Source organism: Oncorhynchus gorbuscha, linkage group LG11, assembly GCF_021184085.1.
Source record: "Oncorhynchus gorbuscha isolate QuinsamMale2020 ecotype Even-year linkage group LG11, OgorEven_v1.0, whole genome shotgun sequence".
Taxonomy (NCBI): Eukaryota; Metazoa; Chordata; class Actinopteri; order Salmoniformes; family Salmonidae; genus Oncorhynchus; species Oncorhynchus gorbuscha.
The window spans coordinates 45,005,367-45,030,063 of record NC_060183.1 but is presented as its reverse complement, the minus strand read 5'-3'; the positions used below and the strand labels follow the sequence as shown (position 1 = coordinate 45,030,063).

The following is a 24,697-nucleotide window of genomic DNA, read 5'->3' as shown; positions in this document are numbered from 1 at the left end:
CAGCACATATACAGGTTTTTTTTTTTGGGGGGGGGGGGGGGGGGGCTGCTGCATTGGGAACCCAGGGGGCTGTTGTTGTGGGGGGTTAAGTTCCTTGCTTGAGGGCACAACAGCAGGCAATGGCATCTGGTGCTTGATACCAGCAACCCTCCGGTTGCCAGCTCACTTCCTGATAGATTCCTTTGTTGGACCTGGGATTTCAACTGGCAGCACTCCGGTTGCTGGCTTGCCTCTCTAACTAACCTCTAGGCCACCTGCCGCCAAGGAGCTCTATTGTCATGTCATCTGATAATAGCACGGGTTCCAATCTAAGTGTGAATGCTGTTTATCAAACTCCAAGTGGTGCTATGGTCAGATGACATGAAAATAGAGCTCTTTGGCCTCAAGTGGTGGGTTTGGCGTCATAAAACAGAAGAACCCCATACTTAATTTAAAATATGGTGGTGCATCTTTGATGTTATGGGGCTATTTTGTTTTCACTGGTCCTGTAGCCCTTGTTAAGGTCAACGGCATCACACACTTTATCAAGTACCAGGACATTTTAGCCAAAAACCACGTTGCCTTTGCCAGGAGGCTGTAATTTGGCCACAAGTGGATCTCCAGCAGGACGATAACCCCAAGCACACATAAAAATCTACAAATGAATCATTAATTGACCACAACATTTTGCAATGGCCATCTCTGTCTCCGGACTTAAACCCCATTGAATTGAAGAGAGCAGTTCATCAGTGCAGACAAAGGAAATTAAGGACCTGGAAAGATTATGTATGGAGAAATGGTCTAAAATTCCCCCCATTGTGTTCTCCAATCTCATAAAACATTTGAGAAAAAGGCTCACTGTCGCTATACTCGCAAGGAATGGGTGCTGGAGTATTGAACACACGGGTGCCAATCACTTTTACCATAATCTTTTAAAGATTTTTTAAATGACTTATTTAACCAAATCTCTCCCTGAGCTATTATATCAGCATAAAATAATATAATTTCCCCTTTCTTCTTTTGTACATGCAATACAGCTCAGTATTTGTGTTATTTATTTTATAGTATTATATCATCTTTATCAACGGTGCCAATAATTATGGACCTGACTGTATTTTAAAGGTACATCTCTGTCGTGTTGATTACCACAGCAAACTCCTCAGCAAATATTTATTTCGAAAAAGAAGAGGAGGCCCTAAGGAAACAGATGAAGACAAACACTCAGAGCCTCACCTTTTAAGAAGGATACCAGCAATGGTCAGAAGCACCCAGGTGGCATTGATAAGACTGAAGTCAATAGAGACCTAACCTGTCCGGCAACACTTCCACCGTGAAAGACAGGAAAATAGATAAAGATAAAAGATACAGAAGATAGGGGGAGAGGGGGATATGGGAATAGGAAACGAGAGGATAGAAATTGAGGAGAGAGAATTTCCACAATTCACTCCAAACCTGTTCTGAGCAACTGGTAGGACTTGGACTCAGAAGGGGAGGGAACAGGGTGAGAGGGAGGGGTAGAGGAGAGAAAGAGAGAGAGAGAGAGGGATAGGAGGGGAGAAAAACAACCTCTCCCTTACTCTATCTGACACACACGCACACTCACCCTCACACACACAGACACACACTAGCAACTAAGCAACATAATTAAAAAAAACTCGCACACATAGATCTTCAAAGCCAACTGGCTTTCATAGACCGCCAATTATCCTAAGAGATTACATCTGGGGGGATTGCGTCAGATAAATAAGGTGAGAAGAGTGACAAGACCCAGTCACCTCAGCGCAGCGAGACAGACAGGGAGAGGAACTCCTCAACAGGGATCCCAACAGGAGAGAGAGAGAGAGAGGGGCACTCAGAGAAGAGAAGCAGCACGCAGCCACTCCACTCACAGGGACTCAGCTCAGAGAGACGGAGAAAAGAGAAGGAGAGCTCCAGCTCACACTCTACTCTAGCTCAGAGGGACCAGGGCACAGAGACCCAGCGCTTCCATTCTCACTTCCCCCACATAGAGGAGCACAGCACACCAAGAAAGAGACACTCCAGCTAAGAGGCTCTATTAAACAGACAAGTAACTTCAGAGGAACATCCAGAGACCAGAGGAAAAGCAAGGATTACATGATTCCTTTTTTCCCCCCATCCTTTGATTCTTCATTTTGATGAGAAACAGCTGTAGTGTTTATCTTGAGATTTGTTTTATTTATTCATTTTTTTTGGACATTTTTGTTGTCTCCCCGTCCCCTCGTCTAACCCTCCCCTGATCTCATCCTCTCCAGAGGTGGTAGAGATAGCTTCTCATGAGTATTGTACGAGGAGAGTGAGCGGCAGAGGGCGAGAGGTGCTGGTTTCCCAGTTTTGAGTTATGTATGTTGACACATTCCTTTGGAACACGGGAGGAATAAGCAGCAGAAAGAGCAGCAGCAGTGTTGTCGTCGTCATCCGCCGGGGGTTCCATCTCCCGCTCTCAGCCCTTCTCCCTCTCCCCCATCCAGCATGGTCCTTTCTGTGAGCTTTTCTCCAGTCCTCCCAGCTCCAGTACAATGTGCATATGGACAGTGACTAAGGGTGCCGCCGCCTGGTCCTGCATTCGTCTGTCCATCCTCTCAGTGCTGCTCGTCCTGCTGCTCTGTCCACTGCCCTCCACGTGTCATCCGATTGCACCTGGGGTCGCCACTCGCTCCGTGGCGCGCTTGTCCAGGGCTGCCAACGCCTCTTCAGACACTGTTGTGGGGCGGCATGTGCGCAGCTATAACCATCTCCAAGGAGACGTGCGCAAGAGGAAACTCTACTCCTATCAGAAGTTCTTTCTCAGGATTGATAAAAATGGGAAAGTCAATGGCACCAAAAACAAAGACGATCTCTACAGTAAGTAACCCCCCGGAAAATATGCACTCCCTCAGCTTCTGTTTTGTGAGTTTTGCTTCTTTTCTCATCCCTCTCACATGTGAGTCCCGTAGAGTTTGGTCCCCCCCCCCCCCATTATTATGGCACTGCTCTCTGGTTCCCTGCCTTTGATTTGACTCCACTGCCTCCACACATAACACAAAACTTACCTGGTATTGTGGCGGGCATCAGTGGGCATAGATGTGTAGCCTGTGTCTCTGCCTGGGCAGCAGATGGTTCTTGGATAGTGGAAGCAGCATGGTTGTTGCCTCTGATTCAGTGGACTTTCCTTTAGAGCACGTCTACTGGAACCAATTAGAAATAGACCGAATAACTCTTTTCTCTCTGAGCAAATATCTTCGGGATCACATCCCTATATGCTTTCTTTGGTGACTTATTATATTTTATTATTACAATTGTATATGTAATACAACTAGTGCTACTAGTGGCATATATAGTGTTATCATCATTTGAGGTTTTCATCATCATCACTTCCCAGTTGCGTAGCTATGTCCGTCATGGGCTGACATTAATATCTGTATCGAAGTGCTTGTATCCATCCACACCCCTGCTTAGAATGATATCTCTCAGCTCATCGTTATGCTGCTCTAATCACTACACTTGCCTGCCTGGGTACAGTAAATATTACTACGCAGCGAGCGATACCCCAGACTCCTGCCAATGCTCGCAGCACCTGGCCGCCACACGCTCTCTCCAAGCTGGTTGTACACTTTCCCGTCAGTGCGCTGTGCGCACATTGGCCCCAATAAAAGAAGGCTTTGCCATGTGGAGCCCATGTGTGCGAGGCTTCTCTTCTCAGACAGTGCCACTCAGACGCTGAGGCTCTGCAAGACATGGCTGAAGGAATTTCAATTAGCAGAGCGTCCTCTCGCCTTCAGCACACTCAGAGTTTAACCATCAGAAGCGGATGTGTCAATAACCACCAAAAGTTCAAGGTTTGAGATCAGGTCGCGACTATAACACCTAGGCTTGATCTACCCTAAAATTACCCTTAATGCTTCAAAACATTTAGGCAGAAATGTAATGCATAGATGTTTTGAAATCCACTTTACAATATGCTTGCTTGTTTATGGAAAGATGGCAGTTAGAAAGAGAGAGAGAGAAAAAAGATAAGTGCGTAGTGTTTTATGGTGAGTGTCCGATGCATGCTGCATGTGAGTGGTTCCCGCCAATAGCCCACCACATGTGAATATAATGCGGTTGTCATTAGCTCCCACAATGACCTTAGGCACAAGCCTGCCTGGTAATAATTCTGAAACCAGATGGACAGAGCACTTCTTGGGGAATTCAGATCCCATGCTGCTCAAATACTGTCCCATTTGAAGTGTAGCTAGACAGGGCTAGGAACGAATGTCTGGGGGGAGGCAGAGGACCTGGGCCTGTTGGAGGCAAAGTAAGAGAACTACCAAGGGGTGATACATCTGAATCGATCGAAACAGCTTGGACACGTGCCACAATTAAACACAAAACATTTTCTGTAATCCAAAAGGAAAATGCCCACCAGGTTGCAGTAATGTTCTCTGTTTCTCTGACTTGAAACCTTGTGGTGAAAAGTCCAAATGTGGCACAAGATAAGATGATAAACATCTCTTGGTTTATGTATTTGGAAACTGCAGATACTACAGGTGAGACTTCAGACTGGTATTTCAGGTCTCCTGGTTTGGTCCCAGAAAGGGAGACTTGTTGCCTAGTTGAAATGTCTCAGAGCAGCAGGAAGACAGAGAGCTGCTGGGTAATGTTACTACTATTAGTTGGTGGTGGAGGGTGAGATGCTGGGGGAGCGATTGTTTTTGTTCTTGCTCAGCAGTTTGTCCAGTCACAAACCCTGGGACAGCTGAAAAATTAGCAATAAAATGGTGCTGAGTACATGTTCATCTAGCCTGTCAACTCCTCTTAGTCTGGTAGTAGGATAGGATAAGTAATCCCTCTCACCCCCCCCCCCCCTTTAAGATTTAGATGCACTATTGTAAAATGACTGTTCCACTGGATGTCATAAGGTGAATGCACCAATTTGTAAGTCGCTCTGGATAAGAGCGTCTGCTAAATGACTTAAATGTAATGTAAATGTAGTATCCTGCAACATCATGGAATTCATTTTTGGGTTCAAATGAACCAAATATTAGAAGACCTTCCTCATCAGGACAGAGACTGTAGTGTGTGGGAACACCTTCACTTCGTTAGTTCCAGTTTTCGTGCTGTTCTGAAACATGTTCACTTGAATTGTATCCAGCATGCGTGAAAATGTGTCACACTTTGTGAGGTAAGGCAGACATTGAGGAAGGTGTGTCTGTCTGTAAACTCAGATGTCACTGTAGACTGATGCGTGGCAGAAGACGGTGAATTTGTCTCTAATTACATAGTGTATGACCAGTAGGCATTGCCTGGCCAGGCCTCCACTGCCCACAGAATTGCAGCCTGTTAGGGTCTTTATCCTCTGCAGCTTTGATATGCCCATGTACAGAGGCTCGTTGTTTACGTACGGTGGAGTCAGAAGGCGAATGAATGAAAGATCTTCTAATTAAATAAAATGAAGTCTGATAACATAGCTTTTTGAAGAATGACATGATAACCATTGTAGAAATACGCAGGTAGGTAGGCTACACTGTCGGAGCACAAACCTGTGTTCTTAGAGCCTCTTTGTTTGTGTGTTGTGTTGGTCAGGTTGATCAGGTCTGCCGGTCTGTTACCCGGTTCCCTTTTCTCTCTCTCAGCCCTCTACAAAAGACCTATCTATGTGCGGTTTGAAACCCAATCCAGCCCATATTGTGTGATTCCCTTTCAGAATCCATCTGCTCAGTATTACAGTGTCACACTGCTTTCCTGCACGTTACTCTCTCTCCAGCATTAGAATATTAAGGCGCTGCATGTGTGAACCAAGCAAACAAACGGCTTATTTTCATACTGACTTATTCAACAAGTCCAATTTATTTACTGTTCTAATCTAGAATGACACTGACCAATAACAAACAGTTTATAATAGATGGGTGGGTTTTTTTTTTCTCTTAGTGATTTTCTCTCATTTGGCATCTGGGTCCCACTCTCCCTTTCCTCTCCCTTCACTTTGCTTATCAATGAAAGAAACTGGAATCGAAAAAAGCACTCTCTAATAGACGACTGAATTCATCCACAGCGGACTGTGGTCTGAAGTTATATACCTGGGGATACTGGGGAGAAGGGGGTCCGGCTAATGAGCATCATGAGACCCTGACAGTTTTGATTGAGGGGACTTAGGGCAGTTTAGGGTTCAACTGCAGGTTGGATCGTGAGCTCCACAGAGTCCGACTCTTTCCAATCACGTTGCCAACTTTGCGGGCTGTCCATCACGGAGGGGTGAGGCCAGCAGCCATCTATCCTCCTCTCACCCTATTTAGCCCTCGCTCTAATCTAATGCTGCGGAATTAGCACTGCAGGCAATCCCTCACAAAATGGACTGTTCTAAAGCCAAACTCATTTGTTTTTGTCAAGTTCTAGTGCATTAGGAGATCGTTGATGTGTTGAGCCCTGGAGGAGATGCTGGTGTACAGCAAGCACAGTGAATAAGTAGTATCAGCACTTCTTCTGTCATGTCATGGTCCACTCCTTTCCTTGATGTAGACAAGGACCCTGGACAAGGTGCTGTTTCGTTTTATATTCCAACGATCCATATCCAATGAAGTCAAACTTGGCTGAATCCTGAGCTCCTCTGACTGACTCAACGTGGCCCTATAACTATCCAACCTAATAGTGTTTGTTATCCTCAGCTCTCCTGGCTGGTTCTGTAGCAGGATTCATCATTTCTTGGAAGATTTATGAAAGGAATGGTTCTGACAACAGGAATCCTCTTAAGTGCTGCAAACGAAGTCTTAGCAGCATAGAGGACGGGAGGGCTAAGTAAATCTAGTACTTTTATGGTTCCATCAGACCATAAATGGGGGATGGGGGCTCTGGTGTTCCATGTTTCAGCAGTAGAACCACGTCAATATTGCGAGAAAAAAAGTGTGTGTGTGTGTGTGTGTGTGTGTGTGTGTGTGTGTGTGTGTGTGTGTGTGTGTGTGTGTGTGTGTGTGTGTGTGTGTGTGTGTGTGTGTGTGTGTGTGTGTGTGTGTGTGTGTGTGTGTGTGTGTGTGTGTGTGTGTGTGTGTGTGTCTTTATAATGTGTTTATGAGAGGATAGCAAGAAACCATGTTGTGAAATGTGTAAATGTATGTTGTAACTGCACCCGTCTGCACCACATGGATGGCACTCTCTCTTGAGTGTTCTCCTCCTCTCTGTGGTTATAGTGCCCATGTGTGGCTATCGTGGGAAATCTCAACCACACGGGCAATACAAGTGAGTTATGAGGATTGTGTAGATGTACAAAAGGTTCGTGTCAGTGCTTTAAATAAAAAAAATCTATTTGACCCTAACATCTTCATAGGCTTTCTCTTTTCTGATTGATAAATAATTGTTTGGCCAGGGGTCTAGAGAATGCGTCCAATTGGCTGCTACGTCCTGTCCTTTTACACTTATAATTAGAAGCAACATGTTTAGGGATTATTTGAATCTAGGCCTGTTACGTAGCATAACAGTATAGCAGCAGTTGGTAGAGTCCGGCGGAGTTTGGGTTTAATTCCCGCTGGACCACCCATATGGAAATGAGGGCATGCATGACTGGAAATGGATTTGGATAAAAGCATTTGCTAAATGGCATGTATTATTATTATTATTATTATCCCCATAATACCTTCATTAGTGGAAGACCTCAGCCAAAAGGGAGTAATTAAAAGCAGACACCACTGGCACAGGACACCCCCCCCCCCCACAACCCCTGCACCCTCCTACACCCCCGGGTCATTAGACTTGTGTCGACACTTTCTGCCTTTAGACCTTCCCAGCAGTATCTCCCTTATCGCAGGGGAAGTTGGAGCTGTTTCAACAGGTTGTGCAGTCACGTAGATTTGTGAAGGCCTACTGTACAAATCGGTTTTGTTTAAAGTGTGAAAGTTATGATTCATATTGAAATTGAACCTCAATGAATGAAGGCAAGCCAGTTCTTTACAAACTTAATACTTTATCATTCGCTCATCTTCAACTAACCCCTCTTGAACAAGAAGGTTGGCAAGGGAAGCCTAGATTTGTCTCTCAAGCATCTTATTGTTTCTGCCCCTTCGTTGGCTCTATTTAGAGTTCAAATGGAGGTATGGATGTCCAGATGTATGACTAACCTTTGACCCCATTACTTAAAGAGAGGGTCATTTGTGCCAGGGTTGGTTTAAAGGAGAACACCACTGTCTCCCCACTATCATTTTGTCCTGTCTGTCTCTAACAAGCTGCAGTCAGTGTGTGTGTGTGTGTGTGTGTGTGTGTGTGTGTGTGTGTGTGTGTGTGTGTGTGTGTGTGTGTGTGTGTGTGTGTGTGTGTGTGTGTGTGTGTGTGTGTGTGTGTGTGTGTGTGTGTGTGTGTGTGTGTGTGTGTGTGTGCGCGTGTGTATGTTCAAATAAGGAAAGCTAGCAGTTTTCATATTTTTCTATGCGGTGACTCTGACCAAAGTCGCAGGGGACAAGGGGGAACTGAGGCATCGCTCTCTGTACTCACAATTTCCCCCTATTCTTTAAAAATAATTATTTACGCATATTCTTTCAGTGTTTCCTGATATTCACCCATCAATTTACTGTTGTGTCAATCATTGACTCATCTGAACATTTTTTGTAATAAAACACAGACTTCGTGAACCGCATGCTGTCCTGCCACTATACCATCCAGCCACCTCTTTATTCTTTCAGTCAGCAACCTCTCTGGAAACGTCAACACTTCACTGGGCAGTTCTCTTCTCTGAAGAATGGATTATAATTCCCTGGAATTTTAAATTGGCCATCTTTGTTTTGATTAACTGGTTTTGAGTTTTCAATGTTTACCTTATGTGCGGATTCAATACCCTCACAGACGTGCAGGATTTGACTTATATTCCTTAAACCAAACCAGAAAGTCAAAGGCTCACAATTCGGAACAATGATTCAGCAGAAGAGCAACTTTTGAACATACCTTCAGCTCTGCAATCGTATGTTGCTGCCCAGAGCGCAGGATTGGCTAAGATACATGGCATTTCCTCTACTTTGGAAGATGCACTGCTAAATCTAACCTGGTAAGGCATCCATGGTATAGGCCAATGTCGTTGAATGGTAGGCTGTCCAGGTGAAAGAAATGGGAGCATGTTTCATGTGTTTGGGTGCTGCAATGTTACAAACATTCGCTAGATTAGGTCAAAGTCGCCAACATTGAGAACCACAGACATCACAACACATTCAAGATGTATGTACACACACATACACACACACACCGAGTGTGGTTGGACAGATGGAAGTCTGGGAGAGAGAGAGAGAGGAGAGAGAGTCTTAATGGAATCATCAAAGGTAGCGCAGGGAGAACAGTGCTCGGACCAGAGACGCATCTGGACAGCCCGTCCCATTTTAAAGGAGCAGGCAGGAATGCCAGCTAATTACCCATTGCGTGCGCAAGAGGCAGGGATGTGGGGGGGGGGGGGGGGGGGGCACTATGGGGGCTGTCCTGAGGCAACTGGTGGCTGAGCAGGAGCCCTGGATCGTATCCGTCACAGATCCTATATCCAGACCCCCACTGCTTTACTGGCCACTAATACAACACGTTCCCACACTGGATCAACGCTGGCCCAACACTGTCCCCATCCACATGGGTGCCTGCTTTGACATTTATGAGAGGGAACAGAAGCCTATGTGCCGCCACGTGTGTGTTTGTGTGTGTGTTTGTGTGTGTGTGTGTGTGTGTGTGTGTGTGTGTGTGTTGTGTGTGTTTGTGTGTGTTTGATGGTGACAGAGTAAAGTGTGAAAAAGTATGCGTTACATGCTCGAATCCTGCCCGGAATCTGGAGGGACCTAAGACAACAGATCCAACACAACAACCAGAGGAAAAGCTGTTGATGCACTTTCAGCAGGACATGTTGAAAGTTGTGGTGATAGGCTCTGGAGAGGATTAGTTTGTTAGGCCTAGTGCTTGAGTGCTGCAGTGCATTGTACTTTCCCCAGCAGTAAAAAGGCATCTGGACTTCAAAAACATGGGACCTTAAATCCCAATGACCCCGGGTTCATGACATAACATGACTCAAAGCGTCTATAGAATGTCCAGAACAATTGGAATCACGACATTATGTTTTTGTATAGTATGCAAAATGCAAGAAAGGTTATAAATTACCTTGCCAGATCAAACCCGTAAACACACATTGATATGGTAAGCACTCAGTGCCCGATGGCACGTTTTGACATTTACTGGCACAGGTACTATGCTGCAGAACCAATAGCATTGGGTAAATCACATTATCTGAGAAGACTGCATTTTTTCTGAAACCACCGTGAACATCAACATGCACTTCACTTGGTTTTGCAACGTCCTTAAAACCACCATGACATAATACACAGTGGTGCTATTACCCGGCATGGTAAGCTGATCTCAAACCATGCGAATGTGAATGTTCTATCTCAGAGGAATCTAATGCTATCTGTTGGCTGGAAAACAGAGCTCAGGTATTTGAAACAACACATTTATACTCATTACAGGTGATTATTTTCTTCTGAGTATCTGGATTTGCTTTTAATCACGCTTTGCTGCCAGGTTGAAAATCACACACAGCTTGACAGTGTTTCTCCCGTGTAAGACTGCTGTGGATCCACGTTTCAGGCAAAGAAAACAATATTGACAGTAGGATGGATAAGAAGTATTAGATGTACAACTTCTGTGTGGAGATGGATCTAAAACACAACTTAACAGCCTCATGAAACCAAAAAGAAAATATGGCTTAACTGTCGCGAGGTGAAGATGAAGACAGTGAACAGGCGATGTGTTCATTGGATGTTGCTCACCGTCCGCTATTTAGCACCAATAGACTACATTTACACCGCATCCATCACAAGCTCGCGTCCCATTACACCATGAAGAAGCTGAAAGCACCCTCATACAGATTTAGCCAGTCACCGATGAGTTACTAGCAATTTACATGAGTAACCCCTATCGTGGTGTAAAATATCTGTGAAAAGTAACTAATAAACAAAAAGTTATTGAGTACTTATAAATTATAATGACAGTGGATGGCAAAAACATCCTCAAGTTTTATTTTGCACAAACCTTTTGATGGCTTGTCCAGCTGGAGAGGGATATTGTCCGACTTTATCTACCCCAATATTTAAATGACTCACAAAGTATACAATTCCCACAACGCCACACTGGCGTTTGTGTTTCTCAATGGATCTAGTGTTCCTCGTGCCCTTAACGCTGAAGTCGTTCCACGGATATGAACCCCTGTGTCATAGTGAATTTGACAGATCGTCAATCAGGCTGTCGGCAGTTGTCGGAGGGAGGATCTCTCGCCTTAGATGTTAGTCACTCTAACCTCAAGTAATGCAAATCAAACTTGGGATTGTTGAAAAGTGGAAACAAAACATGAAGGACAGTTGATGTACAGAAACCTAACACTCTTAGAAGTGACACATTTTGTATATTCCCTCAAAGAGCATTTGAATTCATTGTTTTAATATAATATATAATTGTCAATATATATCTCTAAAATCCCAACATCCTCCCTCGTGTTAAAATAAATCATAATTTTCTTTGAAAGTTGTACCTCAAGTGGTACCTCAAGTGGTAAAACCGGTTTTATAATTGAAAATGCAGACACTTACACGTACCTAACCATCTCATATCCAGTCGTGGGCCATACAATGGAAGCAGAGCAGCAATATAATCTTCAAACGGGCCTAAGATAAACTGGGGAAACACTTTTACAGCCCTCCCTAACCTTAAGTTCATCTGGAGTCACCACTGACCATGTTTAGGAGGCAGTGGGGAGTTTGTAGGGGAGATGAGGGGTGTAGAGTGGGGTTGGTGGGGGGAGAGCTGTGTTGTTCTGCAGCCTAATGAAGCCGGCCCCTAAAGAGAGCCCAGACCCTGCTGCACTGATCTCTCAGGAGCCTGGGAGCCAGAGGCCTGTGGAGGCCAGATCAAAGGTGCGAGGCACTGCTGTCAGGAGCCAGCCCAGGGTCAAACCCAGTTCCTCAGCCCCCCCTGCCCTGCCCTGCCACTACCTCAGCCCCTGCTCTGCCCTTCCACTACCCACCCCCCTGCCACTACCCCAGCCCCCGCCCCCTTTCCTACCTCTACTCCAGTCCCCCAGGCCCCTCTACTGCCATTAACACAGCCCCCACCCTTGCCCTGCCACTACCCCAGCTCAGGCCCAGCCCCTTCTGCCACTACCCCAAACCTTCCTGCCACTACCCCAACCCCTCCTGCCACCCCCCACATCTCCTGTCAAAACCCCAACCCCTCTGGCCAAAACCCCACCCCCTCCTGACACTACCCCAACCCCTCTGGCCCCTACCCCCACCTCCAACCACTCCTGCCACTACCCCAACCTCTGCTGCCACTACCCCACCTCCTCCTGCCCCTACCCCTACCCCTACCCCTACCCCCAGCCCCAAACCCTCCTGTCACTACCCCAAACCCTCCTGCCACAGCACCAACCCTTCTGGCCCCTACCCCCAGCCCCAACCCCTCCTGCCATTACCCCACCCCTCCTGCCACAAACCCAACCCCTCCTGCCCCTACCCCAACCCCTCCTGCCACTACCCCAACCCCTCCGGCCACAACCCCAACCCATCTGGCCCCTATCCCCAGCCCCAAACCCTCCTGCCACTACCCCACCCCCCCATGCCACTAACCCAGCACCCCTTTAATAGGACATGAGCTGCCTCTACACCCCTGAATCTGGAAGGTTAATAGGAAAGACTTGCCTGTCATAGGGGCAGCAAGTTAGGTTTCCCAGGATAATTATGCACACACTCTGGGTTAACGACAATGGTGGTCTAAGCTGCTTCAAATTTAGTATCGAATTGATGCCTGTTGTTGATGAGAAAAGGTATTTATCTCAGAATAGGGCGTACATTGTATGTTCTATAGTAGTGTGTAGTCTTCTATACAGTACACAGCGATAGAAGTGGGGGAGGCTCAGTGGTAAAGCTGGCTGGATGAAGCTACAAATGTGAAAGCATTGAGGTCATTTTGACAAGATGCGATAAAGGGAGTCCTGTCACCCTGCCAAGAAACCACGGCCTTATGTGGAGATAGGGGGTCTGTGGGAGGAGGGGTGGAGAGAGGCCACCTACAGTGCCTAGGGTAGAAGCCAAGGCTGCTGCCGATGGGAGTCACACCAGGCGGTTGACTTGACCACCCAATGGACAGTCCGCCAGCAGAACTGAACTGAGCCACCAGACGACTGTCTGCTCTCCAGTAACGCTGTAATTAGCAGCCATAGCCTCTGCCAATGGTACTGTAGGAGAAACCCAAGAAACACAAATTACTCAAATACTGTGAAACCACATCGACCAATTGAGGTTGAAAAGAGAAAGAAGTCAGATGACTCACCTTATCTAAAGAAAGATATTTCAGAAATGTTTTACCTGCACTCATACGGTATCTCATTACACCATAAACACACGGCCTCTTCTTGTGTGCAGCAGTAAATTCCTTTAGTGAGGCAAGCAAACATTGGACCTCAAATCTAGGTAGCACAAATACAGCTTCATAGAGTGAAATGAGGCGGAAAACTGATTTTGGACTCTTATATAGTCTTGTCCATACTGTATCTGGAACTAACCCTTCATTAGCACTGAAGACTGCAGTCGACTGTTACAGGACCTTGGGGCCTGGTTTTTATTAATCTGCCATATAAAACTAACACAGTCCTGTTATATACACAGGTGTTTGTCTTCGTAGTTTCTGAAAAATGTCGATTGCAGAATGTCAGCACCTTTTTTGCTTGTTTGTTAAGAAAACTCTGGTTATTACACTTTCAATATTGGTCATAAAACTGTTTCGCTGCACTTAAAAGTTCACCCTCACAAAATATAAATAAAAGTTTTGGGCAATGTGTCAACCAGAGGTACAAAAAAAAAACAACCACCCCAAGCATAAAAATAAACCAGAGTGAGGAGACAGGAACGGGGGCAGAATGGGGAGAAAGATAGAGGGAAACAGATGCGCAGAGATAAGCGACGGATAAGAGAGAGAGGAACGAAGCAAAGAGAGAGAGAGTAAGGATACTCGTTTTACTGTTGTGAACGGAGGGGCTGAAGAGAAATGGGTCTGGCCCTGTGCTGTGCTGTCCTGTGCTGTCCTGTGCTGTGCTGTCCTGCACTGTCCTGTGCTGTGCTGTCCTGTCCTGTGCTGTCCTGTGCCGGCCTGTGCTGTGCTGTGCAGTCCTGTACTGTCCTGTGATGTCCTGTGCTGTGCTGTCCTGTGCCGTGCTGTCCTGTGCAGTCCTGTGCTGTCCTATGCTGTGCTGCCCTGTGCTATCATGTCCTGTGCTGTCCTGTGCTGTGCTGTCCTGTCCTGTGCTGTCCTGCGCTGTCCTGTCCTGTGCTGTCCTGTCCTGTGCTATCCTGTGCTGTCCTGTCCTGTGCTGTCCTGTCCTGTGCTATCCTGTGCTGTCCTGTCCTGTGCTGTCCTGTGCTGTCCTGTGCTGTCCTGTGCTGTCCTGTGCTGTCCTGTCCTGTCCTGTGCTGTCCTGTGCTGTCCTGTGCTGTCCTGTCCTGTGCTGTCCTGTCCTGTGCTGTCCTGTCTTGTGCTGTCCTGTGCTGTGCTGTCCTGTGCTGTCCTGTCCTGTCCTGTGCTGTCCTGTGCTGTCCTGTCCTGTGCTGTCCTGTCCTGTCTTGTGCTGTCCTGTCTTGTGCTGTCCTGTGCTGTCCTGTCCTGTCTTGTCCTGTCCTGTCTTGTGCTGTCCTGTCTTGTGCTGTCCTGTCTTGTGCTGTCCTGTCCTGTCCTGTCCTGTCCTGTCCTGTCATGTCATGTCCTGTCCTGTGCTGTCCTGTGCTGTCCTGTGCTGTCCTGTCCTGTCCTGCCGAGCTGCCAGGAACAACATGTTTCAGTCTCTGGTCTGTTCAGTGCTGTCGTATTGTTGCAATTTAAGCCTTTTGTTACAGCCCTGCCTTTCAACTCCAGAGTACAGGTGATGGTTCTGGTGACTTGGCAAGGGGGTCATAAAAAAGTGTTTCGCTTTAACGCGCCACATCAAACGGCCCAAAGCAAACGGCTAAAACAGGTGCCTGACTTTCAACACGGCAGAGATAGATCTTATTTTGACATTGCAAGCTTACCTAAAATACTGCAGTGTCACTTATATTACAGGGGAGCTCAGACTTGAAACTGGTTTTGAACCATTCACTCTTGTGCAGATGGGGAAGGTGTTTGTGACTGTGTCTGAGATCTGGCACGCCTACTACTTACTGAAACGACATACTGTGTACTAATAGTACGACATACTACAGCATTTAGAACGTACTGTTTAGTAAAGCTAATGCAGTAAGCAGCAAATAACAGGATACTAGGCTCATCCTACTGAGAATTTGTAACCTAAAGCAAAATTGCGTTGATTCTTGCCTTTTGTTAGTTTTGGTCAGGTGAAGCACGTCCCCTCAGCTGATTTCGCAGCTGTTATCAAACACACGTGTCTGGAAAGACAAATCTCTTCCTTAACAGTGTGCAGTGAATTCTACTAGATGAAACGCCGAAATTAATCTGACATCCCGGCATGTAAAGTATACAACATTTTAGGAAATTCCACGTACTATAAAATGTAATTTTTTCACATACCCTAAAATGCATATTTAGAACGCAAAGACGGATATTCCGGAATGGCCTGTGTGTTTGTGTGTTTAACTGTGAGTCAGTGTGAGTTTGTAGGTGCATGTCTTTGCAGTGTATTGTATTTCCGTACAATTGAGTTACTCAAAGTGGTCTCCATACACCTGTATCAATTGGCATTGCCTCTCCCTCTGCCTCTCTCTGCCTCTCTCTGCCTCTCTCTCTCTCTCTCTCTCTCTCTCTCTCTCTCTCTCTCTCTCTCTCTCTCTCTCTCTCTCTCTCTCTCTCTCTCTCTCTCTCTCTCTCTCTCTCTCTCTCTCTCTCTCTCTCTCTCTCTCTCTCTCTCTCTCTCTCTCTCTCTCTCTCTCTCTCTCTCTCTCTCTCTCTCTAACTCTCCCTCCCTCCCTCCCTTTGATCAGGGATTATTCCCCTCTAATCCCACCGACTGTCATCCAATTTCTCTTCTCCTCCTTTCATCCCTCCCTTCCCCTCCCCTGTTCATGAACCTGAGGGAAGGCAGAAGAGCAGAGACCAGGCCGGATAACCTTACCACCACACTCAATAGCCGTGTGCAACCAGAGCCCATACGGAAGGGGCTCTCTCACGCCCGCTGTGTATAAAGAAACCTGTCTAATCCGCCTGTTGAGTGGCGGCCACACTGCTTGTTTTGCCGGTTCACAGGTGCAGATAAAACCTCACCGCCAATTCATGCTAAATGGTTTAGCTTAGGCATTGACAATGTACTAGGAGTTCGTTTTCACAGTACGGGGACTGGAATGTCTTTATTTTGTACACTGCATCAATGGAATTATTCATAGTTGTATGGTGTCATGAGTTTTATACAAGCACTTTTAGAAGTATGCTTATATGTTTTCACACTCCTCCTGTGTTACACATCCAAGGTACAATTTCAGTCTTCGACTGTGGAAGTAAAATCAGGGGGCGGGGAGTCTGAAAATAGGTCATGACCTTTGAGTAGAATCCAGAGCTGCAGACTGTATTGGTTCAAAGTTGAAATTGGTTTACATGGGAAAGTCCATGGCAGGGGTAGACTAGAGTCCCCAAGTGAGATACTCTTACGCAAAACTGTTAACCATAACATGTAACCCAGTACAGGGACAGGACACAGCCCAAATAGGAAGATGTGGAGAGGAACGATATGTCCAGTTGAACAAGTACTTAAGGATAAATGAGCAACTTACCCCTGATCAAAGAATCCTGCAACAGCCCTCCTAAAACGGGGTCCCCCCTTGTCTCAGGCGGTGCATAAAATCACTCCAGGACAGCAGGATGTTACAAATATGTGTCCCAGGAGTAAGAAAGGGGGCACGAATAAAAGATGTCAGGGGGGGGGGGGGAGTCAGTGTAGACAGGTGCCATTAACTACTCTGACTCTCACCTTGTGAGGAGGCGATATCTACTGTCCTCTGACCCAGGCTAGGAGGCTCCACACTTGGTCAGACCAGCCACCTCCCTGCCTCCCTGCTTTCTACAAAGACCAACTTCTACCAGAATTGGTCCTGAGCTAATCCCCCCTAACCCATGATAGCTTTATGGGTTTATATAATTGACTTTAGGATGAAGGAGACTGGTTACCACATCTTAAGTCCCTAATTGGTTCAAGAAACATTCAGACTGCAAACTGATATGGACATTTTTGCTTTCGCCAGCGTGCCGCTCCACTCCGAAAACAAACAAAAGCAAAGAAATGTTTTTTCCAAAGCTTAGCCCCAGCCAACGCCTCTCACTCAGGGCTTATGGCCCGTTAGCATGGGAATGAAATGGCGGCTCAGCCTGTCTGTTCTCAATGACTGGCACAGAGACACACAGCCAGGCAGCCAGGCAGTGGTTTACTGGGGGGGATCAAGCAAAGATGATTGTGATTATTCAAAACATGGTCAGGGATAACAGGCAGGGATAACAGGCAGGGATAACAGTGTGACTCTACCCCCCGGTGTGACTCAGTAGACAAGGCCTGCAGTTATTATACCTTTTTAAGTAGATATGTTCAGTAAACATCCTGGAAAAGACGGTAGTAACTGACAACATCATGGACTACAACATACTGTATCCACTTACATTCACTGTAATAGTTAATCAACTGGCCTGCATGCTATAACAGCAATTATAAACTGGGTAGTTCGAGTCCTGAATGCTGATTGGCTGACAGCCGTGGTATATCAGAAGGTATACCACTGATATGACAGAACATTTATTTTTGCTGTCCTAATTACGTTGGTAACCAGTTTATGATAGCAATAAGGCACCTCAGGGTTTGTGGTATATGGCCAATATACCACGGCTAAGGGCCGCGTTGAGTCGTGCTTAGGACAGCCCTTAGCCGTGGTATATTGCCCATATACCACACCCCCTCATGCCTTATTACTTAAATAAACAGTGGAGCCTATGCAGTCAAAAACACAAGCATTCTTTCTCAATGCAGTTCAATTATTCATTGACTATCACTTCAGTGTATTGGCCTGGTATAACTAACCTATAATGTGTCTGTGTGTCTTCCAGGTGTGCTGGAGATCAAGTCAGTGGATGTTGGGATCGTGGCCATCAAGGGGCTCAGCAGTAACTTTTACCTGGCAATCAGCAAGAAAGGAGAGCTGTACGGCGCGGTAAGTTGAGCCTGTGCTGAAATTCACACACAGAATAACAATATCCCTACAGAAAAATGGAGCTAATTATTTGGCTGAGTATACAAACTCCCCATTAGACTGACTCAGTGTTCAGAACACTCAATAGTTAGTTGCCAGGTAGTGTTTTTACACTGCCACCTTACTGTTGAAAATAACTCTCTTCCATACTATACTCTCCTAAGGAGCTGGCCCCTTTGATGTTGTGTGAGAGCTCTTCTCTCCTCTGTCCCCGGGCCCTTAGAGAAGCCTGGGGTTGTTTTAAAGGACAGTTCCCCTCCACTGCCCGTAAATAATCCCCTAGTACAAGTCGGCCCGGCCAAAAGAGTCGTCGTCTTGGAGAAAGTAAGCCGAGACGCCCCTGCCGTCCCTCTCTCCCAAACACACAGATCCTCCCATATACCACACCATCCTTGTGCTCCACTCTATTCAGACCAGAGAAACACAATACAACAGCCCCCATTCTACTAAAAGCCCTCAAGGGCTACCGGTACTGTTTCATGTGCTCTCACACATCATCTGAAACTGGTCTCTTAGTAGTGAAATCAGACGAAATGAGACACAAAAAGCATTCTAGCTAGGGAACACAATTCCCATGACGTATTTTAAAGTGTCACACCAAGGTACTGTCATTCACTCAGTAAAGCGTTGGTGGCATATCTGTCCCTCATTACACAAGTATTATATTATAGTTAGCTGGTTCTATATTCATATATTCCATTTTGTGGGAGATTATTTTCACACAAGTTTCCATGAGAAAGAGGTAGCCGAACGTGAGTTGAACCCGGGGCAGCGTTTCCAAAATATTCTCATATGATTTGGGAACATTCAGTTTACTTCTGGATTCAATTTGAACAGCTGTGGCTAAAGAGCATTTAGGAAAGGAACATTCTTTACAGGGTCACAACTGTATCCTTTTTCTGTCTAGTTAGTCAGGACACTAAATGACAAGAACAGTCTGTTAGAAGCCTGATGAACCCCACTGCCATTATGCAAGAATGTATTTATATTGTTGTTAACTTGCCTTATTGGAGCCAACCAACCTGGATATCTGGATGAGAACTTCTGCTTACTGAATAAATAATGCAAATGTAGACCCCAGTTTCATTGCCTGTGCTGCCAAAGTTGTCGAATCACTCACAATTTGTTTTTCTTGTTTGTTCACCAGAGGGACTTTGGTGTTGACTGCCGGTTGACCGAACGGATTGAGGAGAACAGGTACAACACCTATGCCTCAGCAGAGTGGCGGAACAAGAAGAAGCCCATGTTCGTGGGGCTGAGCGCCAACGGCAAGCCCATGAGGGGCAAGAAAACACGAAGGAAAAACACTGCCACCCACTTCCTGCCCATAGTGGTGTAGCCACCGCATTGGACAGTTCCTTCCCCTGGGAATGTTTCACTGCACTGAGGAAAGACTGGGAACCATTAAAGACATAATGGAGTCATATGCAGTCAAAGTTTTTTGATTTGCAAAGACTATATGTATTTTCTGAAAGGAAGGCACTATGTAAAGGAACTGTTTGAACTCATTGTCGCGGAGTCTGACTGATGATGGTACAGATTTGTTTTTAAGTTATGATTCGGCACAGGAGAAAATATGAAAAAAAATTCTGTGCCAAATCATTTTCAATGGGCGAACTGTTGGAGACAAAACTGAATACTGAATAAGAGGACAAAAAAAGGACACTGATTCAGCGTCACTGAAGACAGGGTCAAAGGGCAGAGTGTACCATGTGTATTTGTCTGTGTGATGATCTGTGGATGCAGTTACATGTATTTATGCTGTACTAACTCATACGAGGAACTGAAATTGACACTCATGCTTTGTGACAGACACACACAGTACTGGAAGCACTTGGGTGACTTAGGTGTGATGGAAGAGAAGCTGGGCCATGGAGTGAGTCATATGCAGAGAATTTAGTCAAGATAGCACCATAGCATAAACCTTATTAACATGCAAGTTCACTGTATTGGGTATTTCCATTCCTTTACCTGACTGCTTTAAAATAAATTATTTATTTTATGTAATATTTAAAGAAACCAAAAAGACCAAAAATATGGAATGGACAAATTCATTATTTTTATCATTTATGCTCTTCTTTTTAAATACTAATCTATCGTTTAAACATGAATAAAATAAATATATTTCTCTTTACTATGTATAATTGTCTATTTGTAGATTTACACCTATTTATTTCACAATACCACAGCACCACACAGCACAGATGATGAATTGTCGGTCTAAACTCAGCTTTTGTTGTTCATTTACTATAGCTACAAAAGCAGTTGCAAATCACATGCCTGTATCAACAGCAGTATTACGTGGTCAGAGTAACAAATGAATGGAGACTGCGGTATGCTTTTTGACATATCAACGTAACAACTACCAACCCTTTCATGAATGACTTGGGTACTGTAGGTAGGCTACAGGTATGAAAAAAGTCTGATTTCCTAGCAGTTGGAGCAGAAGAAAGGTGCTGTTTAGAAGCTCGTCAAGACGCCAGAAAATCCAATAAGTCAATTTGACAGCTTGTTCCTAAATTCATTCATAACTCAGGGATTGACTTTGTGGTTTCACAGTGGAAAATGTAGACAAACAAACAAACCTCAAACTGGGGTACATTCTGTGCAAGATTCATATGCCAGCCAGTGTTTTTAGAGAAAACAAGGAGCGGACCCTTAGGAGTTCGCAAATTCTTAAATCCTTAATAACGGAAATACAGATACGGTAAGGCTATGGACATCGGACATCTACAGCCCACGAAAATACACAAATCGATAACCAGCCAAAGAAGACAACATACAGGAAATACAATGTGACAGTTTCAATCTGCTTTACAGATCTTGCAGTTGACAAAATTGCAGAGATTTTACCAAAAACAACTGTAACATTTCAAAATATATATAATATATATATATATATATATATGTATATATATGCCATTTAGCAGACGCTTTTATCCAAAGCGACTTACAGTCATGTGTGCATACATTCTACGTATGGGTGGTCCCGGGGATCGAACCCACTACCCTGGCGTTACAAGCGCCATGCTCTACCAACTGAGCTACACAGGACCACAGAAGAGGATTAATGCAACCTAAAAAACATTCTAGAAGCAATTTTTTTTTCACATTTAAAGTATCAGATATCTCATTGACATCCGAAAAATATAGTTTTTTGAGCTAAATTGTGAGTAGTTCAGTTGTCTTCACAGATTTCAGCACTGTTAAGCAGACCGCATAAAGTGGAGATTTGGAGTTCTTCACTGAGTCGTAAAGAATACATCTGTTCTTTTATCTCTTCCCAACAAAGGGTACATTTCATCTGGAGCTACCACCATGAACATGGCCTCTCTCTACGTAGGGCAAACAATTTCGTCTTTAGGGTTAAAAGCTTTCTCGAGGTGGCATAGCAGCAGAGCACGTTTCACCTTGACCTCCCCCCTCTGCCTTCCTAGGGAGGCGAGGGCATATGGTATAACATAAATATTAGAACGTTGTTTGTGAGCTGATTCTAATTAAGCATGACGTAACGTTTCGTTTCTTCTCCCCGTAACCTCCAGATCAGTTCCAGAAAATAGCAGGAACAGACAGGCATCGGGACACATGAGCATAAAACACACACATACAGTACACCCACCACCACCACCATCCCCGCCCACGGGTGTGTTCAGGATTGGATCCATCACTATCAATTGTCCAACATCTGTTGCTTTCTGAGGTTATTTCTGAATGAGATGGAATCTAAAGTCTCTCTGTTGATCATGTGGTGTTTGTATTAAGGGACTATATATGTTGTTGGACTCAATAATCCAAAATGTGCAATTGTTTTGTCAAAGCGTGATTAAGTATGATGCATTTGAGCACACTTCAAAATGGCCTTTCCTCTTAATAGGACGTTCAAGCTCTGTTTATATGATTACTTGGGTGTTCTGTAAACTACATATCATGTACAATTAGACTGAAATGTATTCAAGACACGAGCAACATATTTTTTCCTTTATGAAATTCAAGGGCTAACATTCCTCAGAAAAAAAGTGTTTATTTTGTTGTTATTCTAGATTGTAGGCCTAGATATCTGAATACCAGGTTCAAGCTATACTTTTTTATAGTACATCTATTACATAACTTGTCTTAAACATCTAAATACACTTTTGACACAACACTCCAAAAGCAAGTCCTGCAGGCTCTAGTTTTGTTTTTATCCTGATTATTGTCTAGTCATGTGGTCAAGTACAGCAAAGAAAGCCCTAGTTAAGCTGCATCTGGCCCAGAACAGTGGCGCCTTTTCATTGTAATCAGAGGGCTAATATAAATCCTATGCATGCCAGTCTCTTTTAGCTAAGAGTTGAGGAGAGAGCATCACTTCTTTTTGTAATAAACATGAATTTGTTAATTGTTTGCAGAGTCAATTTACACACAACTCTGACATACACACTTGCCAGACATGCCACCAGGGGTCTTTTCACAGTCCCCAAATCCAGAACCAATTCAAGAAAGAGTACAGTATTATATAGAGCCATGGTTTCAAAAAAATGATAAAGTTACACCTCAAGGCGCAATGCCTCTCCCCTATTTGATCTGGATATTTTGTGTGTATGCATTGATATGTAGGCTGTGTGCCCTTTTCAAATGTATGTAGTTCTGTCCTTGAGCTGTTCTTGTCTATTAATGTTCTGTGTTATGTCGAGTTTCATGTTGTTGTGGACCCAGGAAGAGTAGATGCTGCTTTCGCAACAGCTAACAGGAATCCTTATAAAATACCAAATACCACAAATGTGTTTTCTGATTGCTGCAGGAAAAGGTACATATCAGTGTGTTGCTGTTTTAAGGGCATTCAGTATAAAGTTGCTGTTCCCTTTCAGCCGGTCACTTGTTATGACATACTATGGGGAGTCAATGACCAATCATATTCACCTGAAGAACGGGCCATTCACGCCATATTCACGCCTAACGGGCCAATAGATGCCGGATTCATTTCCTCAATTCTCTGTTCTTCAGCCTGTCTGAAGGAACAATGTGTCACGTATTATAAAAACTTCTCAAGAACACGAAGACTTCAAGATTCGGCTCCGACATAGGTGTCTGTTAGTGGGGGGAAAGTACTCGTCCTCCTAGATGTTGCGAGTTTTGGGTCTTGTGTTTGCTAAAAGCTAACTACTTTCTTCTTTGCTTGTGTAGTCAGTGTTTCCTTGCTCGAATAAGATGGCCAGTGTTAAGAGTAAATTCAAAAAGGCTAGCCGGCCGAGTTTAAACCTCCGACCGTGCCCTAGGATATATGGTTTCGCAATGAAAATTGAAGATACTCAGGAGTGCTGTCCTGTTTGCCTGGGGTGGAAACACGCTCAGGAGGCTTTGGCTCGGACCAGTATATGTGACCATTGTCTCCGGCTGAGATCAACATGCATTGGGCGTCAGGCTCACTTTGTGAGACAATTGGGGCTGCTGGTAAAGGGCTTTCCGGTGAAGCGACCTCGGGAATGGTGTTGTCTGAAGCCGGGAGAGAGCAGCAGTGGCGGTTGGAATTGATAGGGTTGTCATCCCAGCCAAGTGAGGCTCATTTCGGTTTCTCTGGCAGTGTTCAGAGTCCGGGTTACGGGGATGATATACTATTCCTGGTTGGCTCTGGAGGGTTGTCAGAGTGTGAATCTGATGACATCAGTCCGGGGCAGCCTAAAGCCCCGGCTTTGGATTCGGCCATTGGTGGTTAATGTACCTTTTTGATGGAGCTGTGTCGCTGGGCGGTATATCATGTGGTGGTGGATTGGCATTCTTCACCCCCACAGCAGAGTTCCTCCAGGTTTGGGGGAAGGTATTTTCCTTCTGTCCCTGCAGCGGTGAAGCATTGCTTACCCCTGTTTAAAGATTATGCAGACGAGCTAAAGGATACCCCTCATTCAGCCAGGCTGATGCTACAAGGTTATGGCGAGTTCATACATTTAAAGGGTATGGAGGAGGCTTGGTTCATTTGCACACCTCCTATGGATATGAAGCTGGCAAGTTACTTAGGTCCAGAGGCTAGTTGAATGTGCTCACATTGCTGCAGATGTATCATGTTGATTTGCTGCAAGAGTTGAATAAGACTGTGGAGGCGCGGAAGCCGGTTTCAGAGCTTCTCTGCTACTGCTGATTTTGTGTTACGTCTGTCCCGCTGTACTAATCTGGCTGAAAAGTATGGGGGCGATGGTGGTGACTCAGCACCACTTCTGGTTGATGTTGTTGCAGATTCCTGAGAAGGACAGGCAGATTTATTTAGATGAGCCAGTTTTGTCAACAAGGTTGTTTGGGTCGGCTATGGAGCCCTTGCAGGCCTGTTTCGAGGAGAAACTAAAGCAGGATGCAGCTCTAAGGGTCCTTATCACACTAAAATCCTTCGCCGGGCATTTGAGGAATAAAGTTTCTGAGGCGTAAAGGGTCCAGGCCAGAAGAGGGTTGCAGCTTCGAGGATGGTTTTTGACCGTATTGGTGCTTCAGGGCAGAGGTGGACGTCTTGGCATGCCATGCTGGGTCGAAGGAGAGCAGAGTGAACGCAGATTCTTCCACTGCGTGGGGTGAGG

At 45.2% G+C, this 24,697-nt stretch overlaps 1 protein-coding gene across 1 annotated transcript; it reads left to right on the top strand.

The window, feature by feature from the left end:
• The first annotated feature begins 1,579 nt into the window (after nt 1-1,579).
• On the top strand, nt 1,580-20,285 carry LOC124047829 (fibroblast growth factor 10-like). The gene is made up of 3 exons (XM_046368143.1): nt 1,580-2,841; nt 18,019-18,122; nt 19,309-20,285. The coding sequence occupies exons 1-3, from the start codon at nt 2,517-2,519 to the stop codon at nt 19,498-19,500; spliced, it is 621 nt and encodes a 206-aa protein (XP_046224099.1). The 5' UTR covers nt 1,580-2,516; the 3' UTR covers nt 19,501-20,285.
• The last annotated feature ends 4,412 nt before the right edge of the window (nt 20,286-24,697 follow it).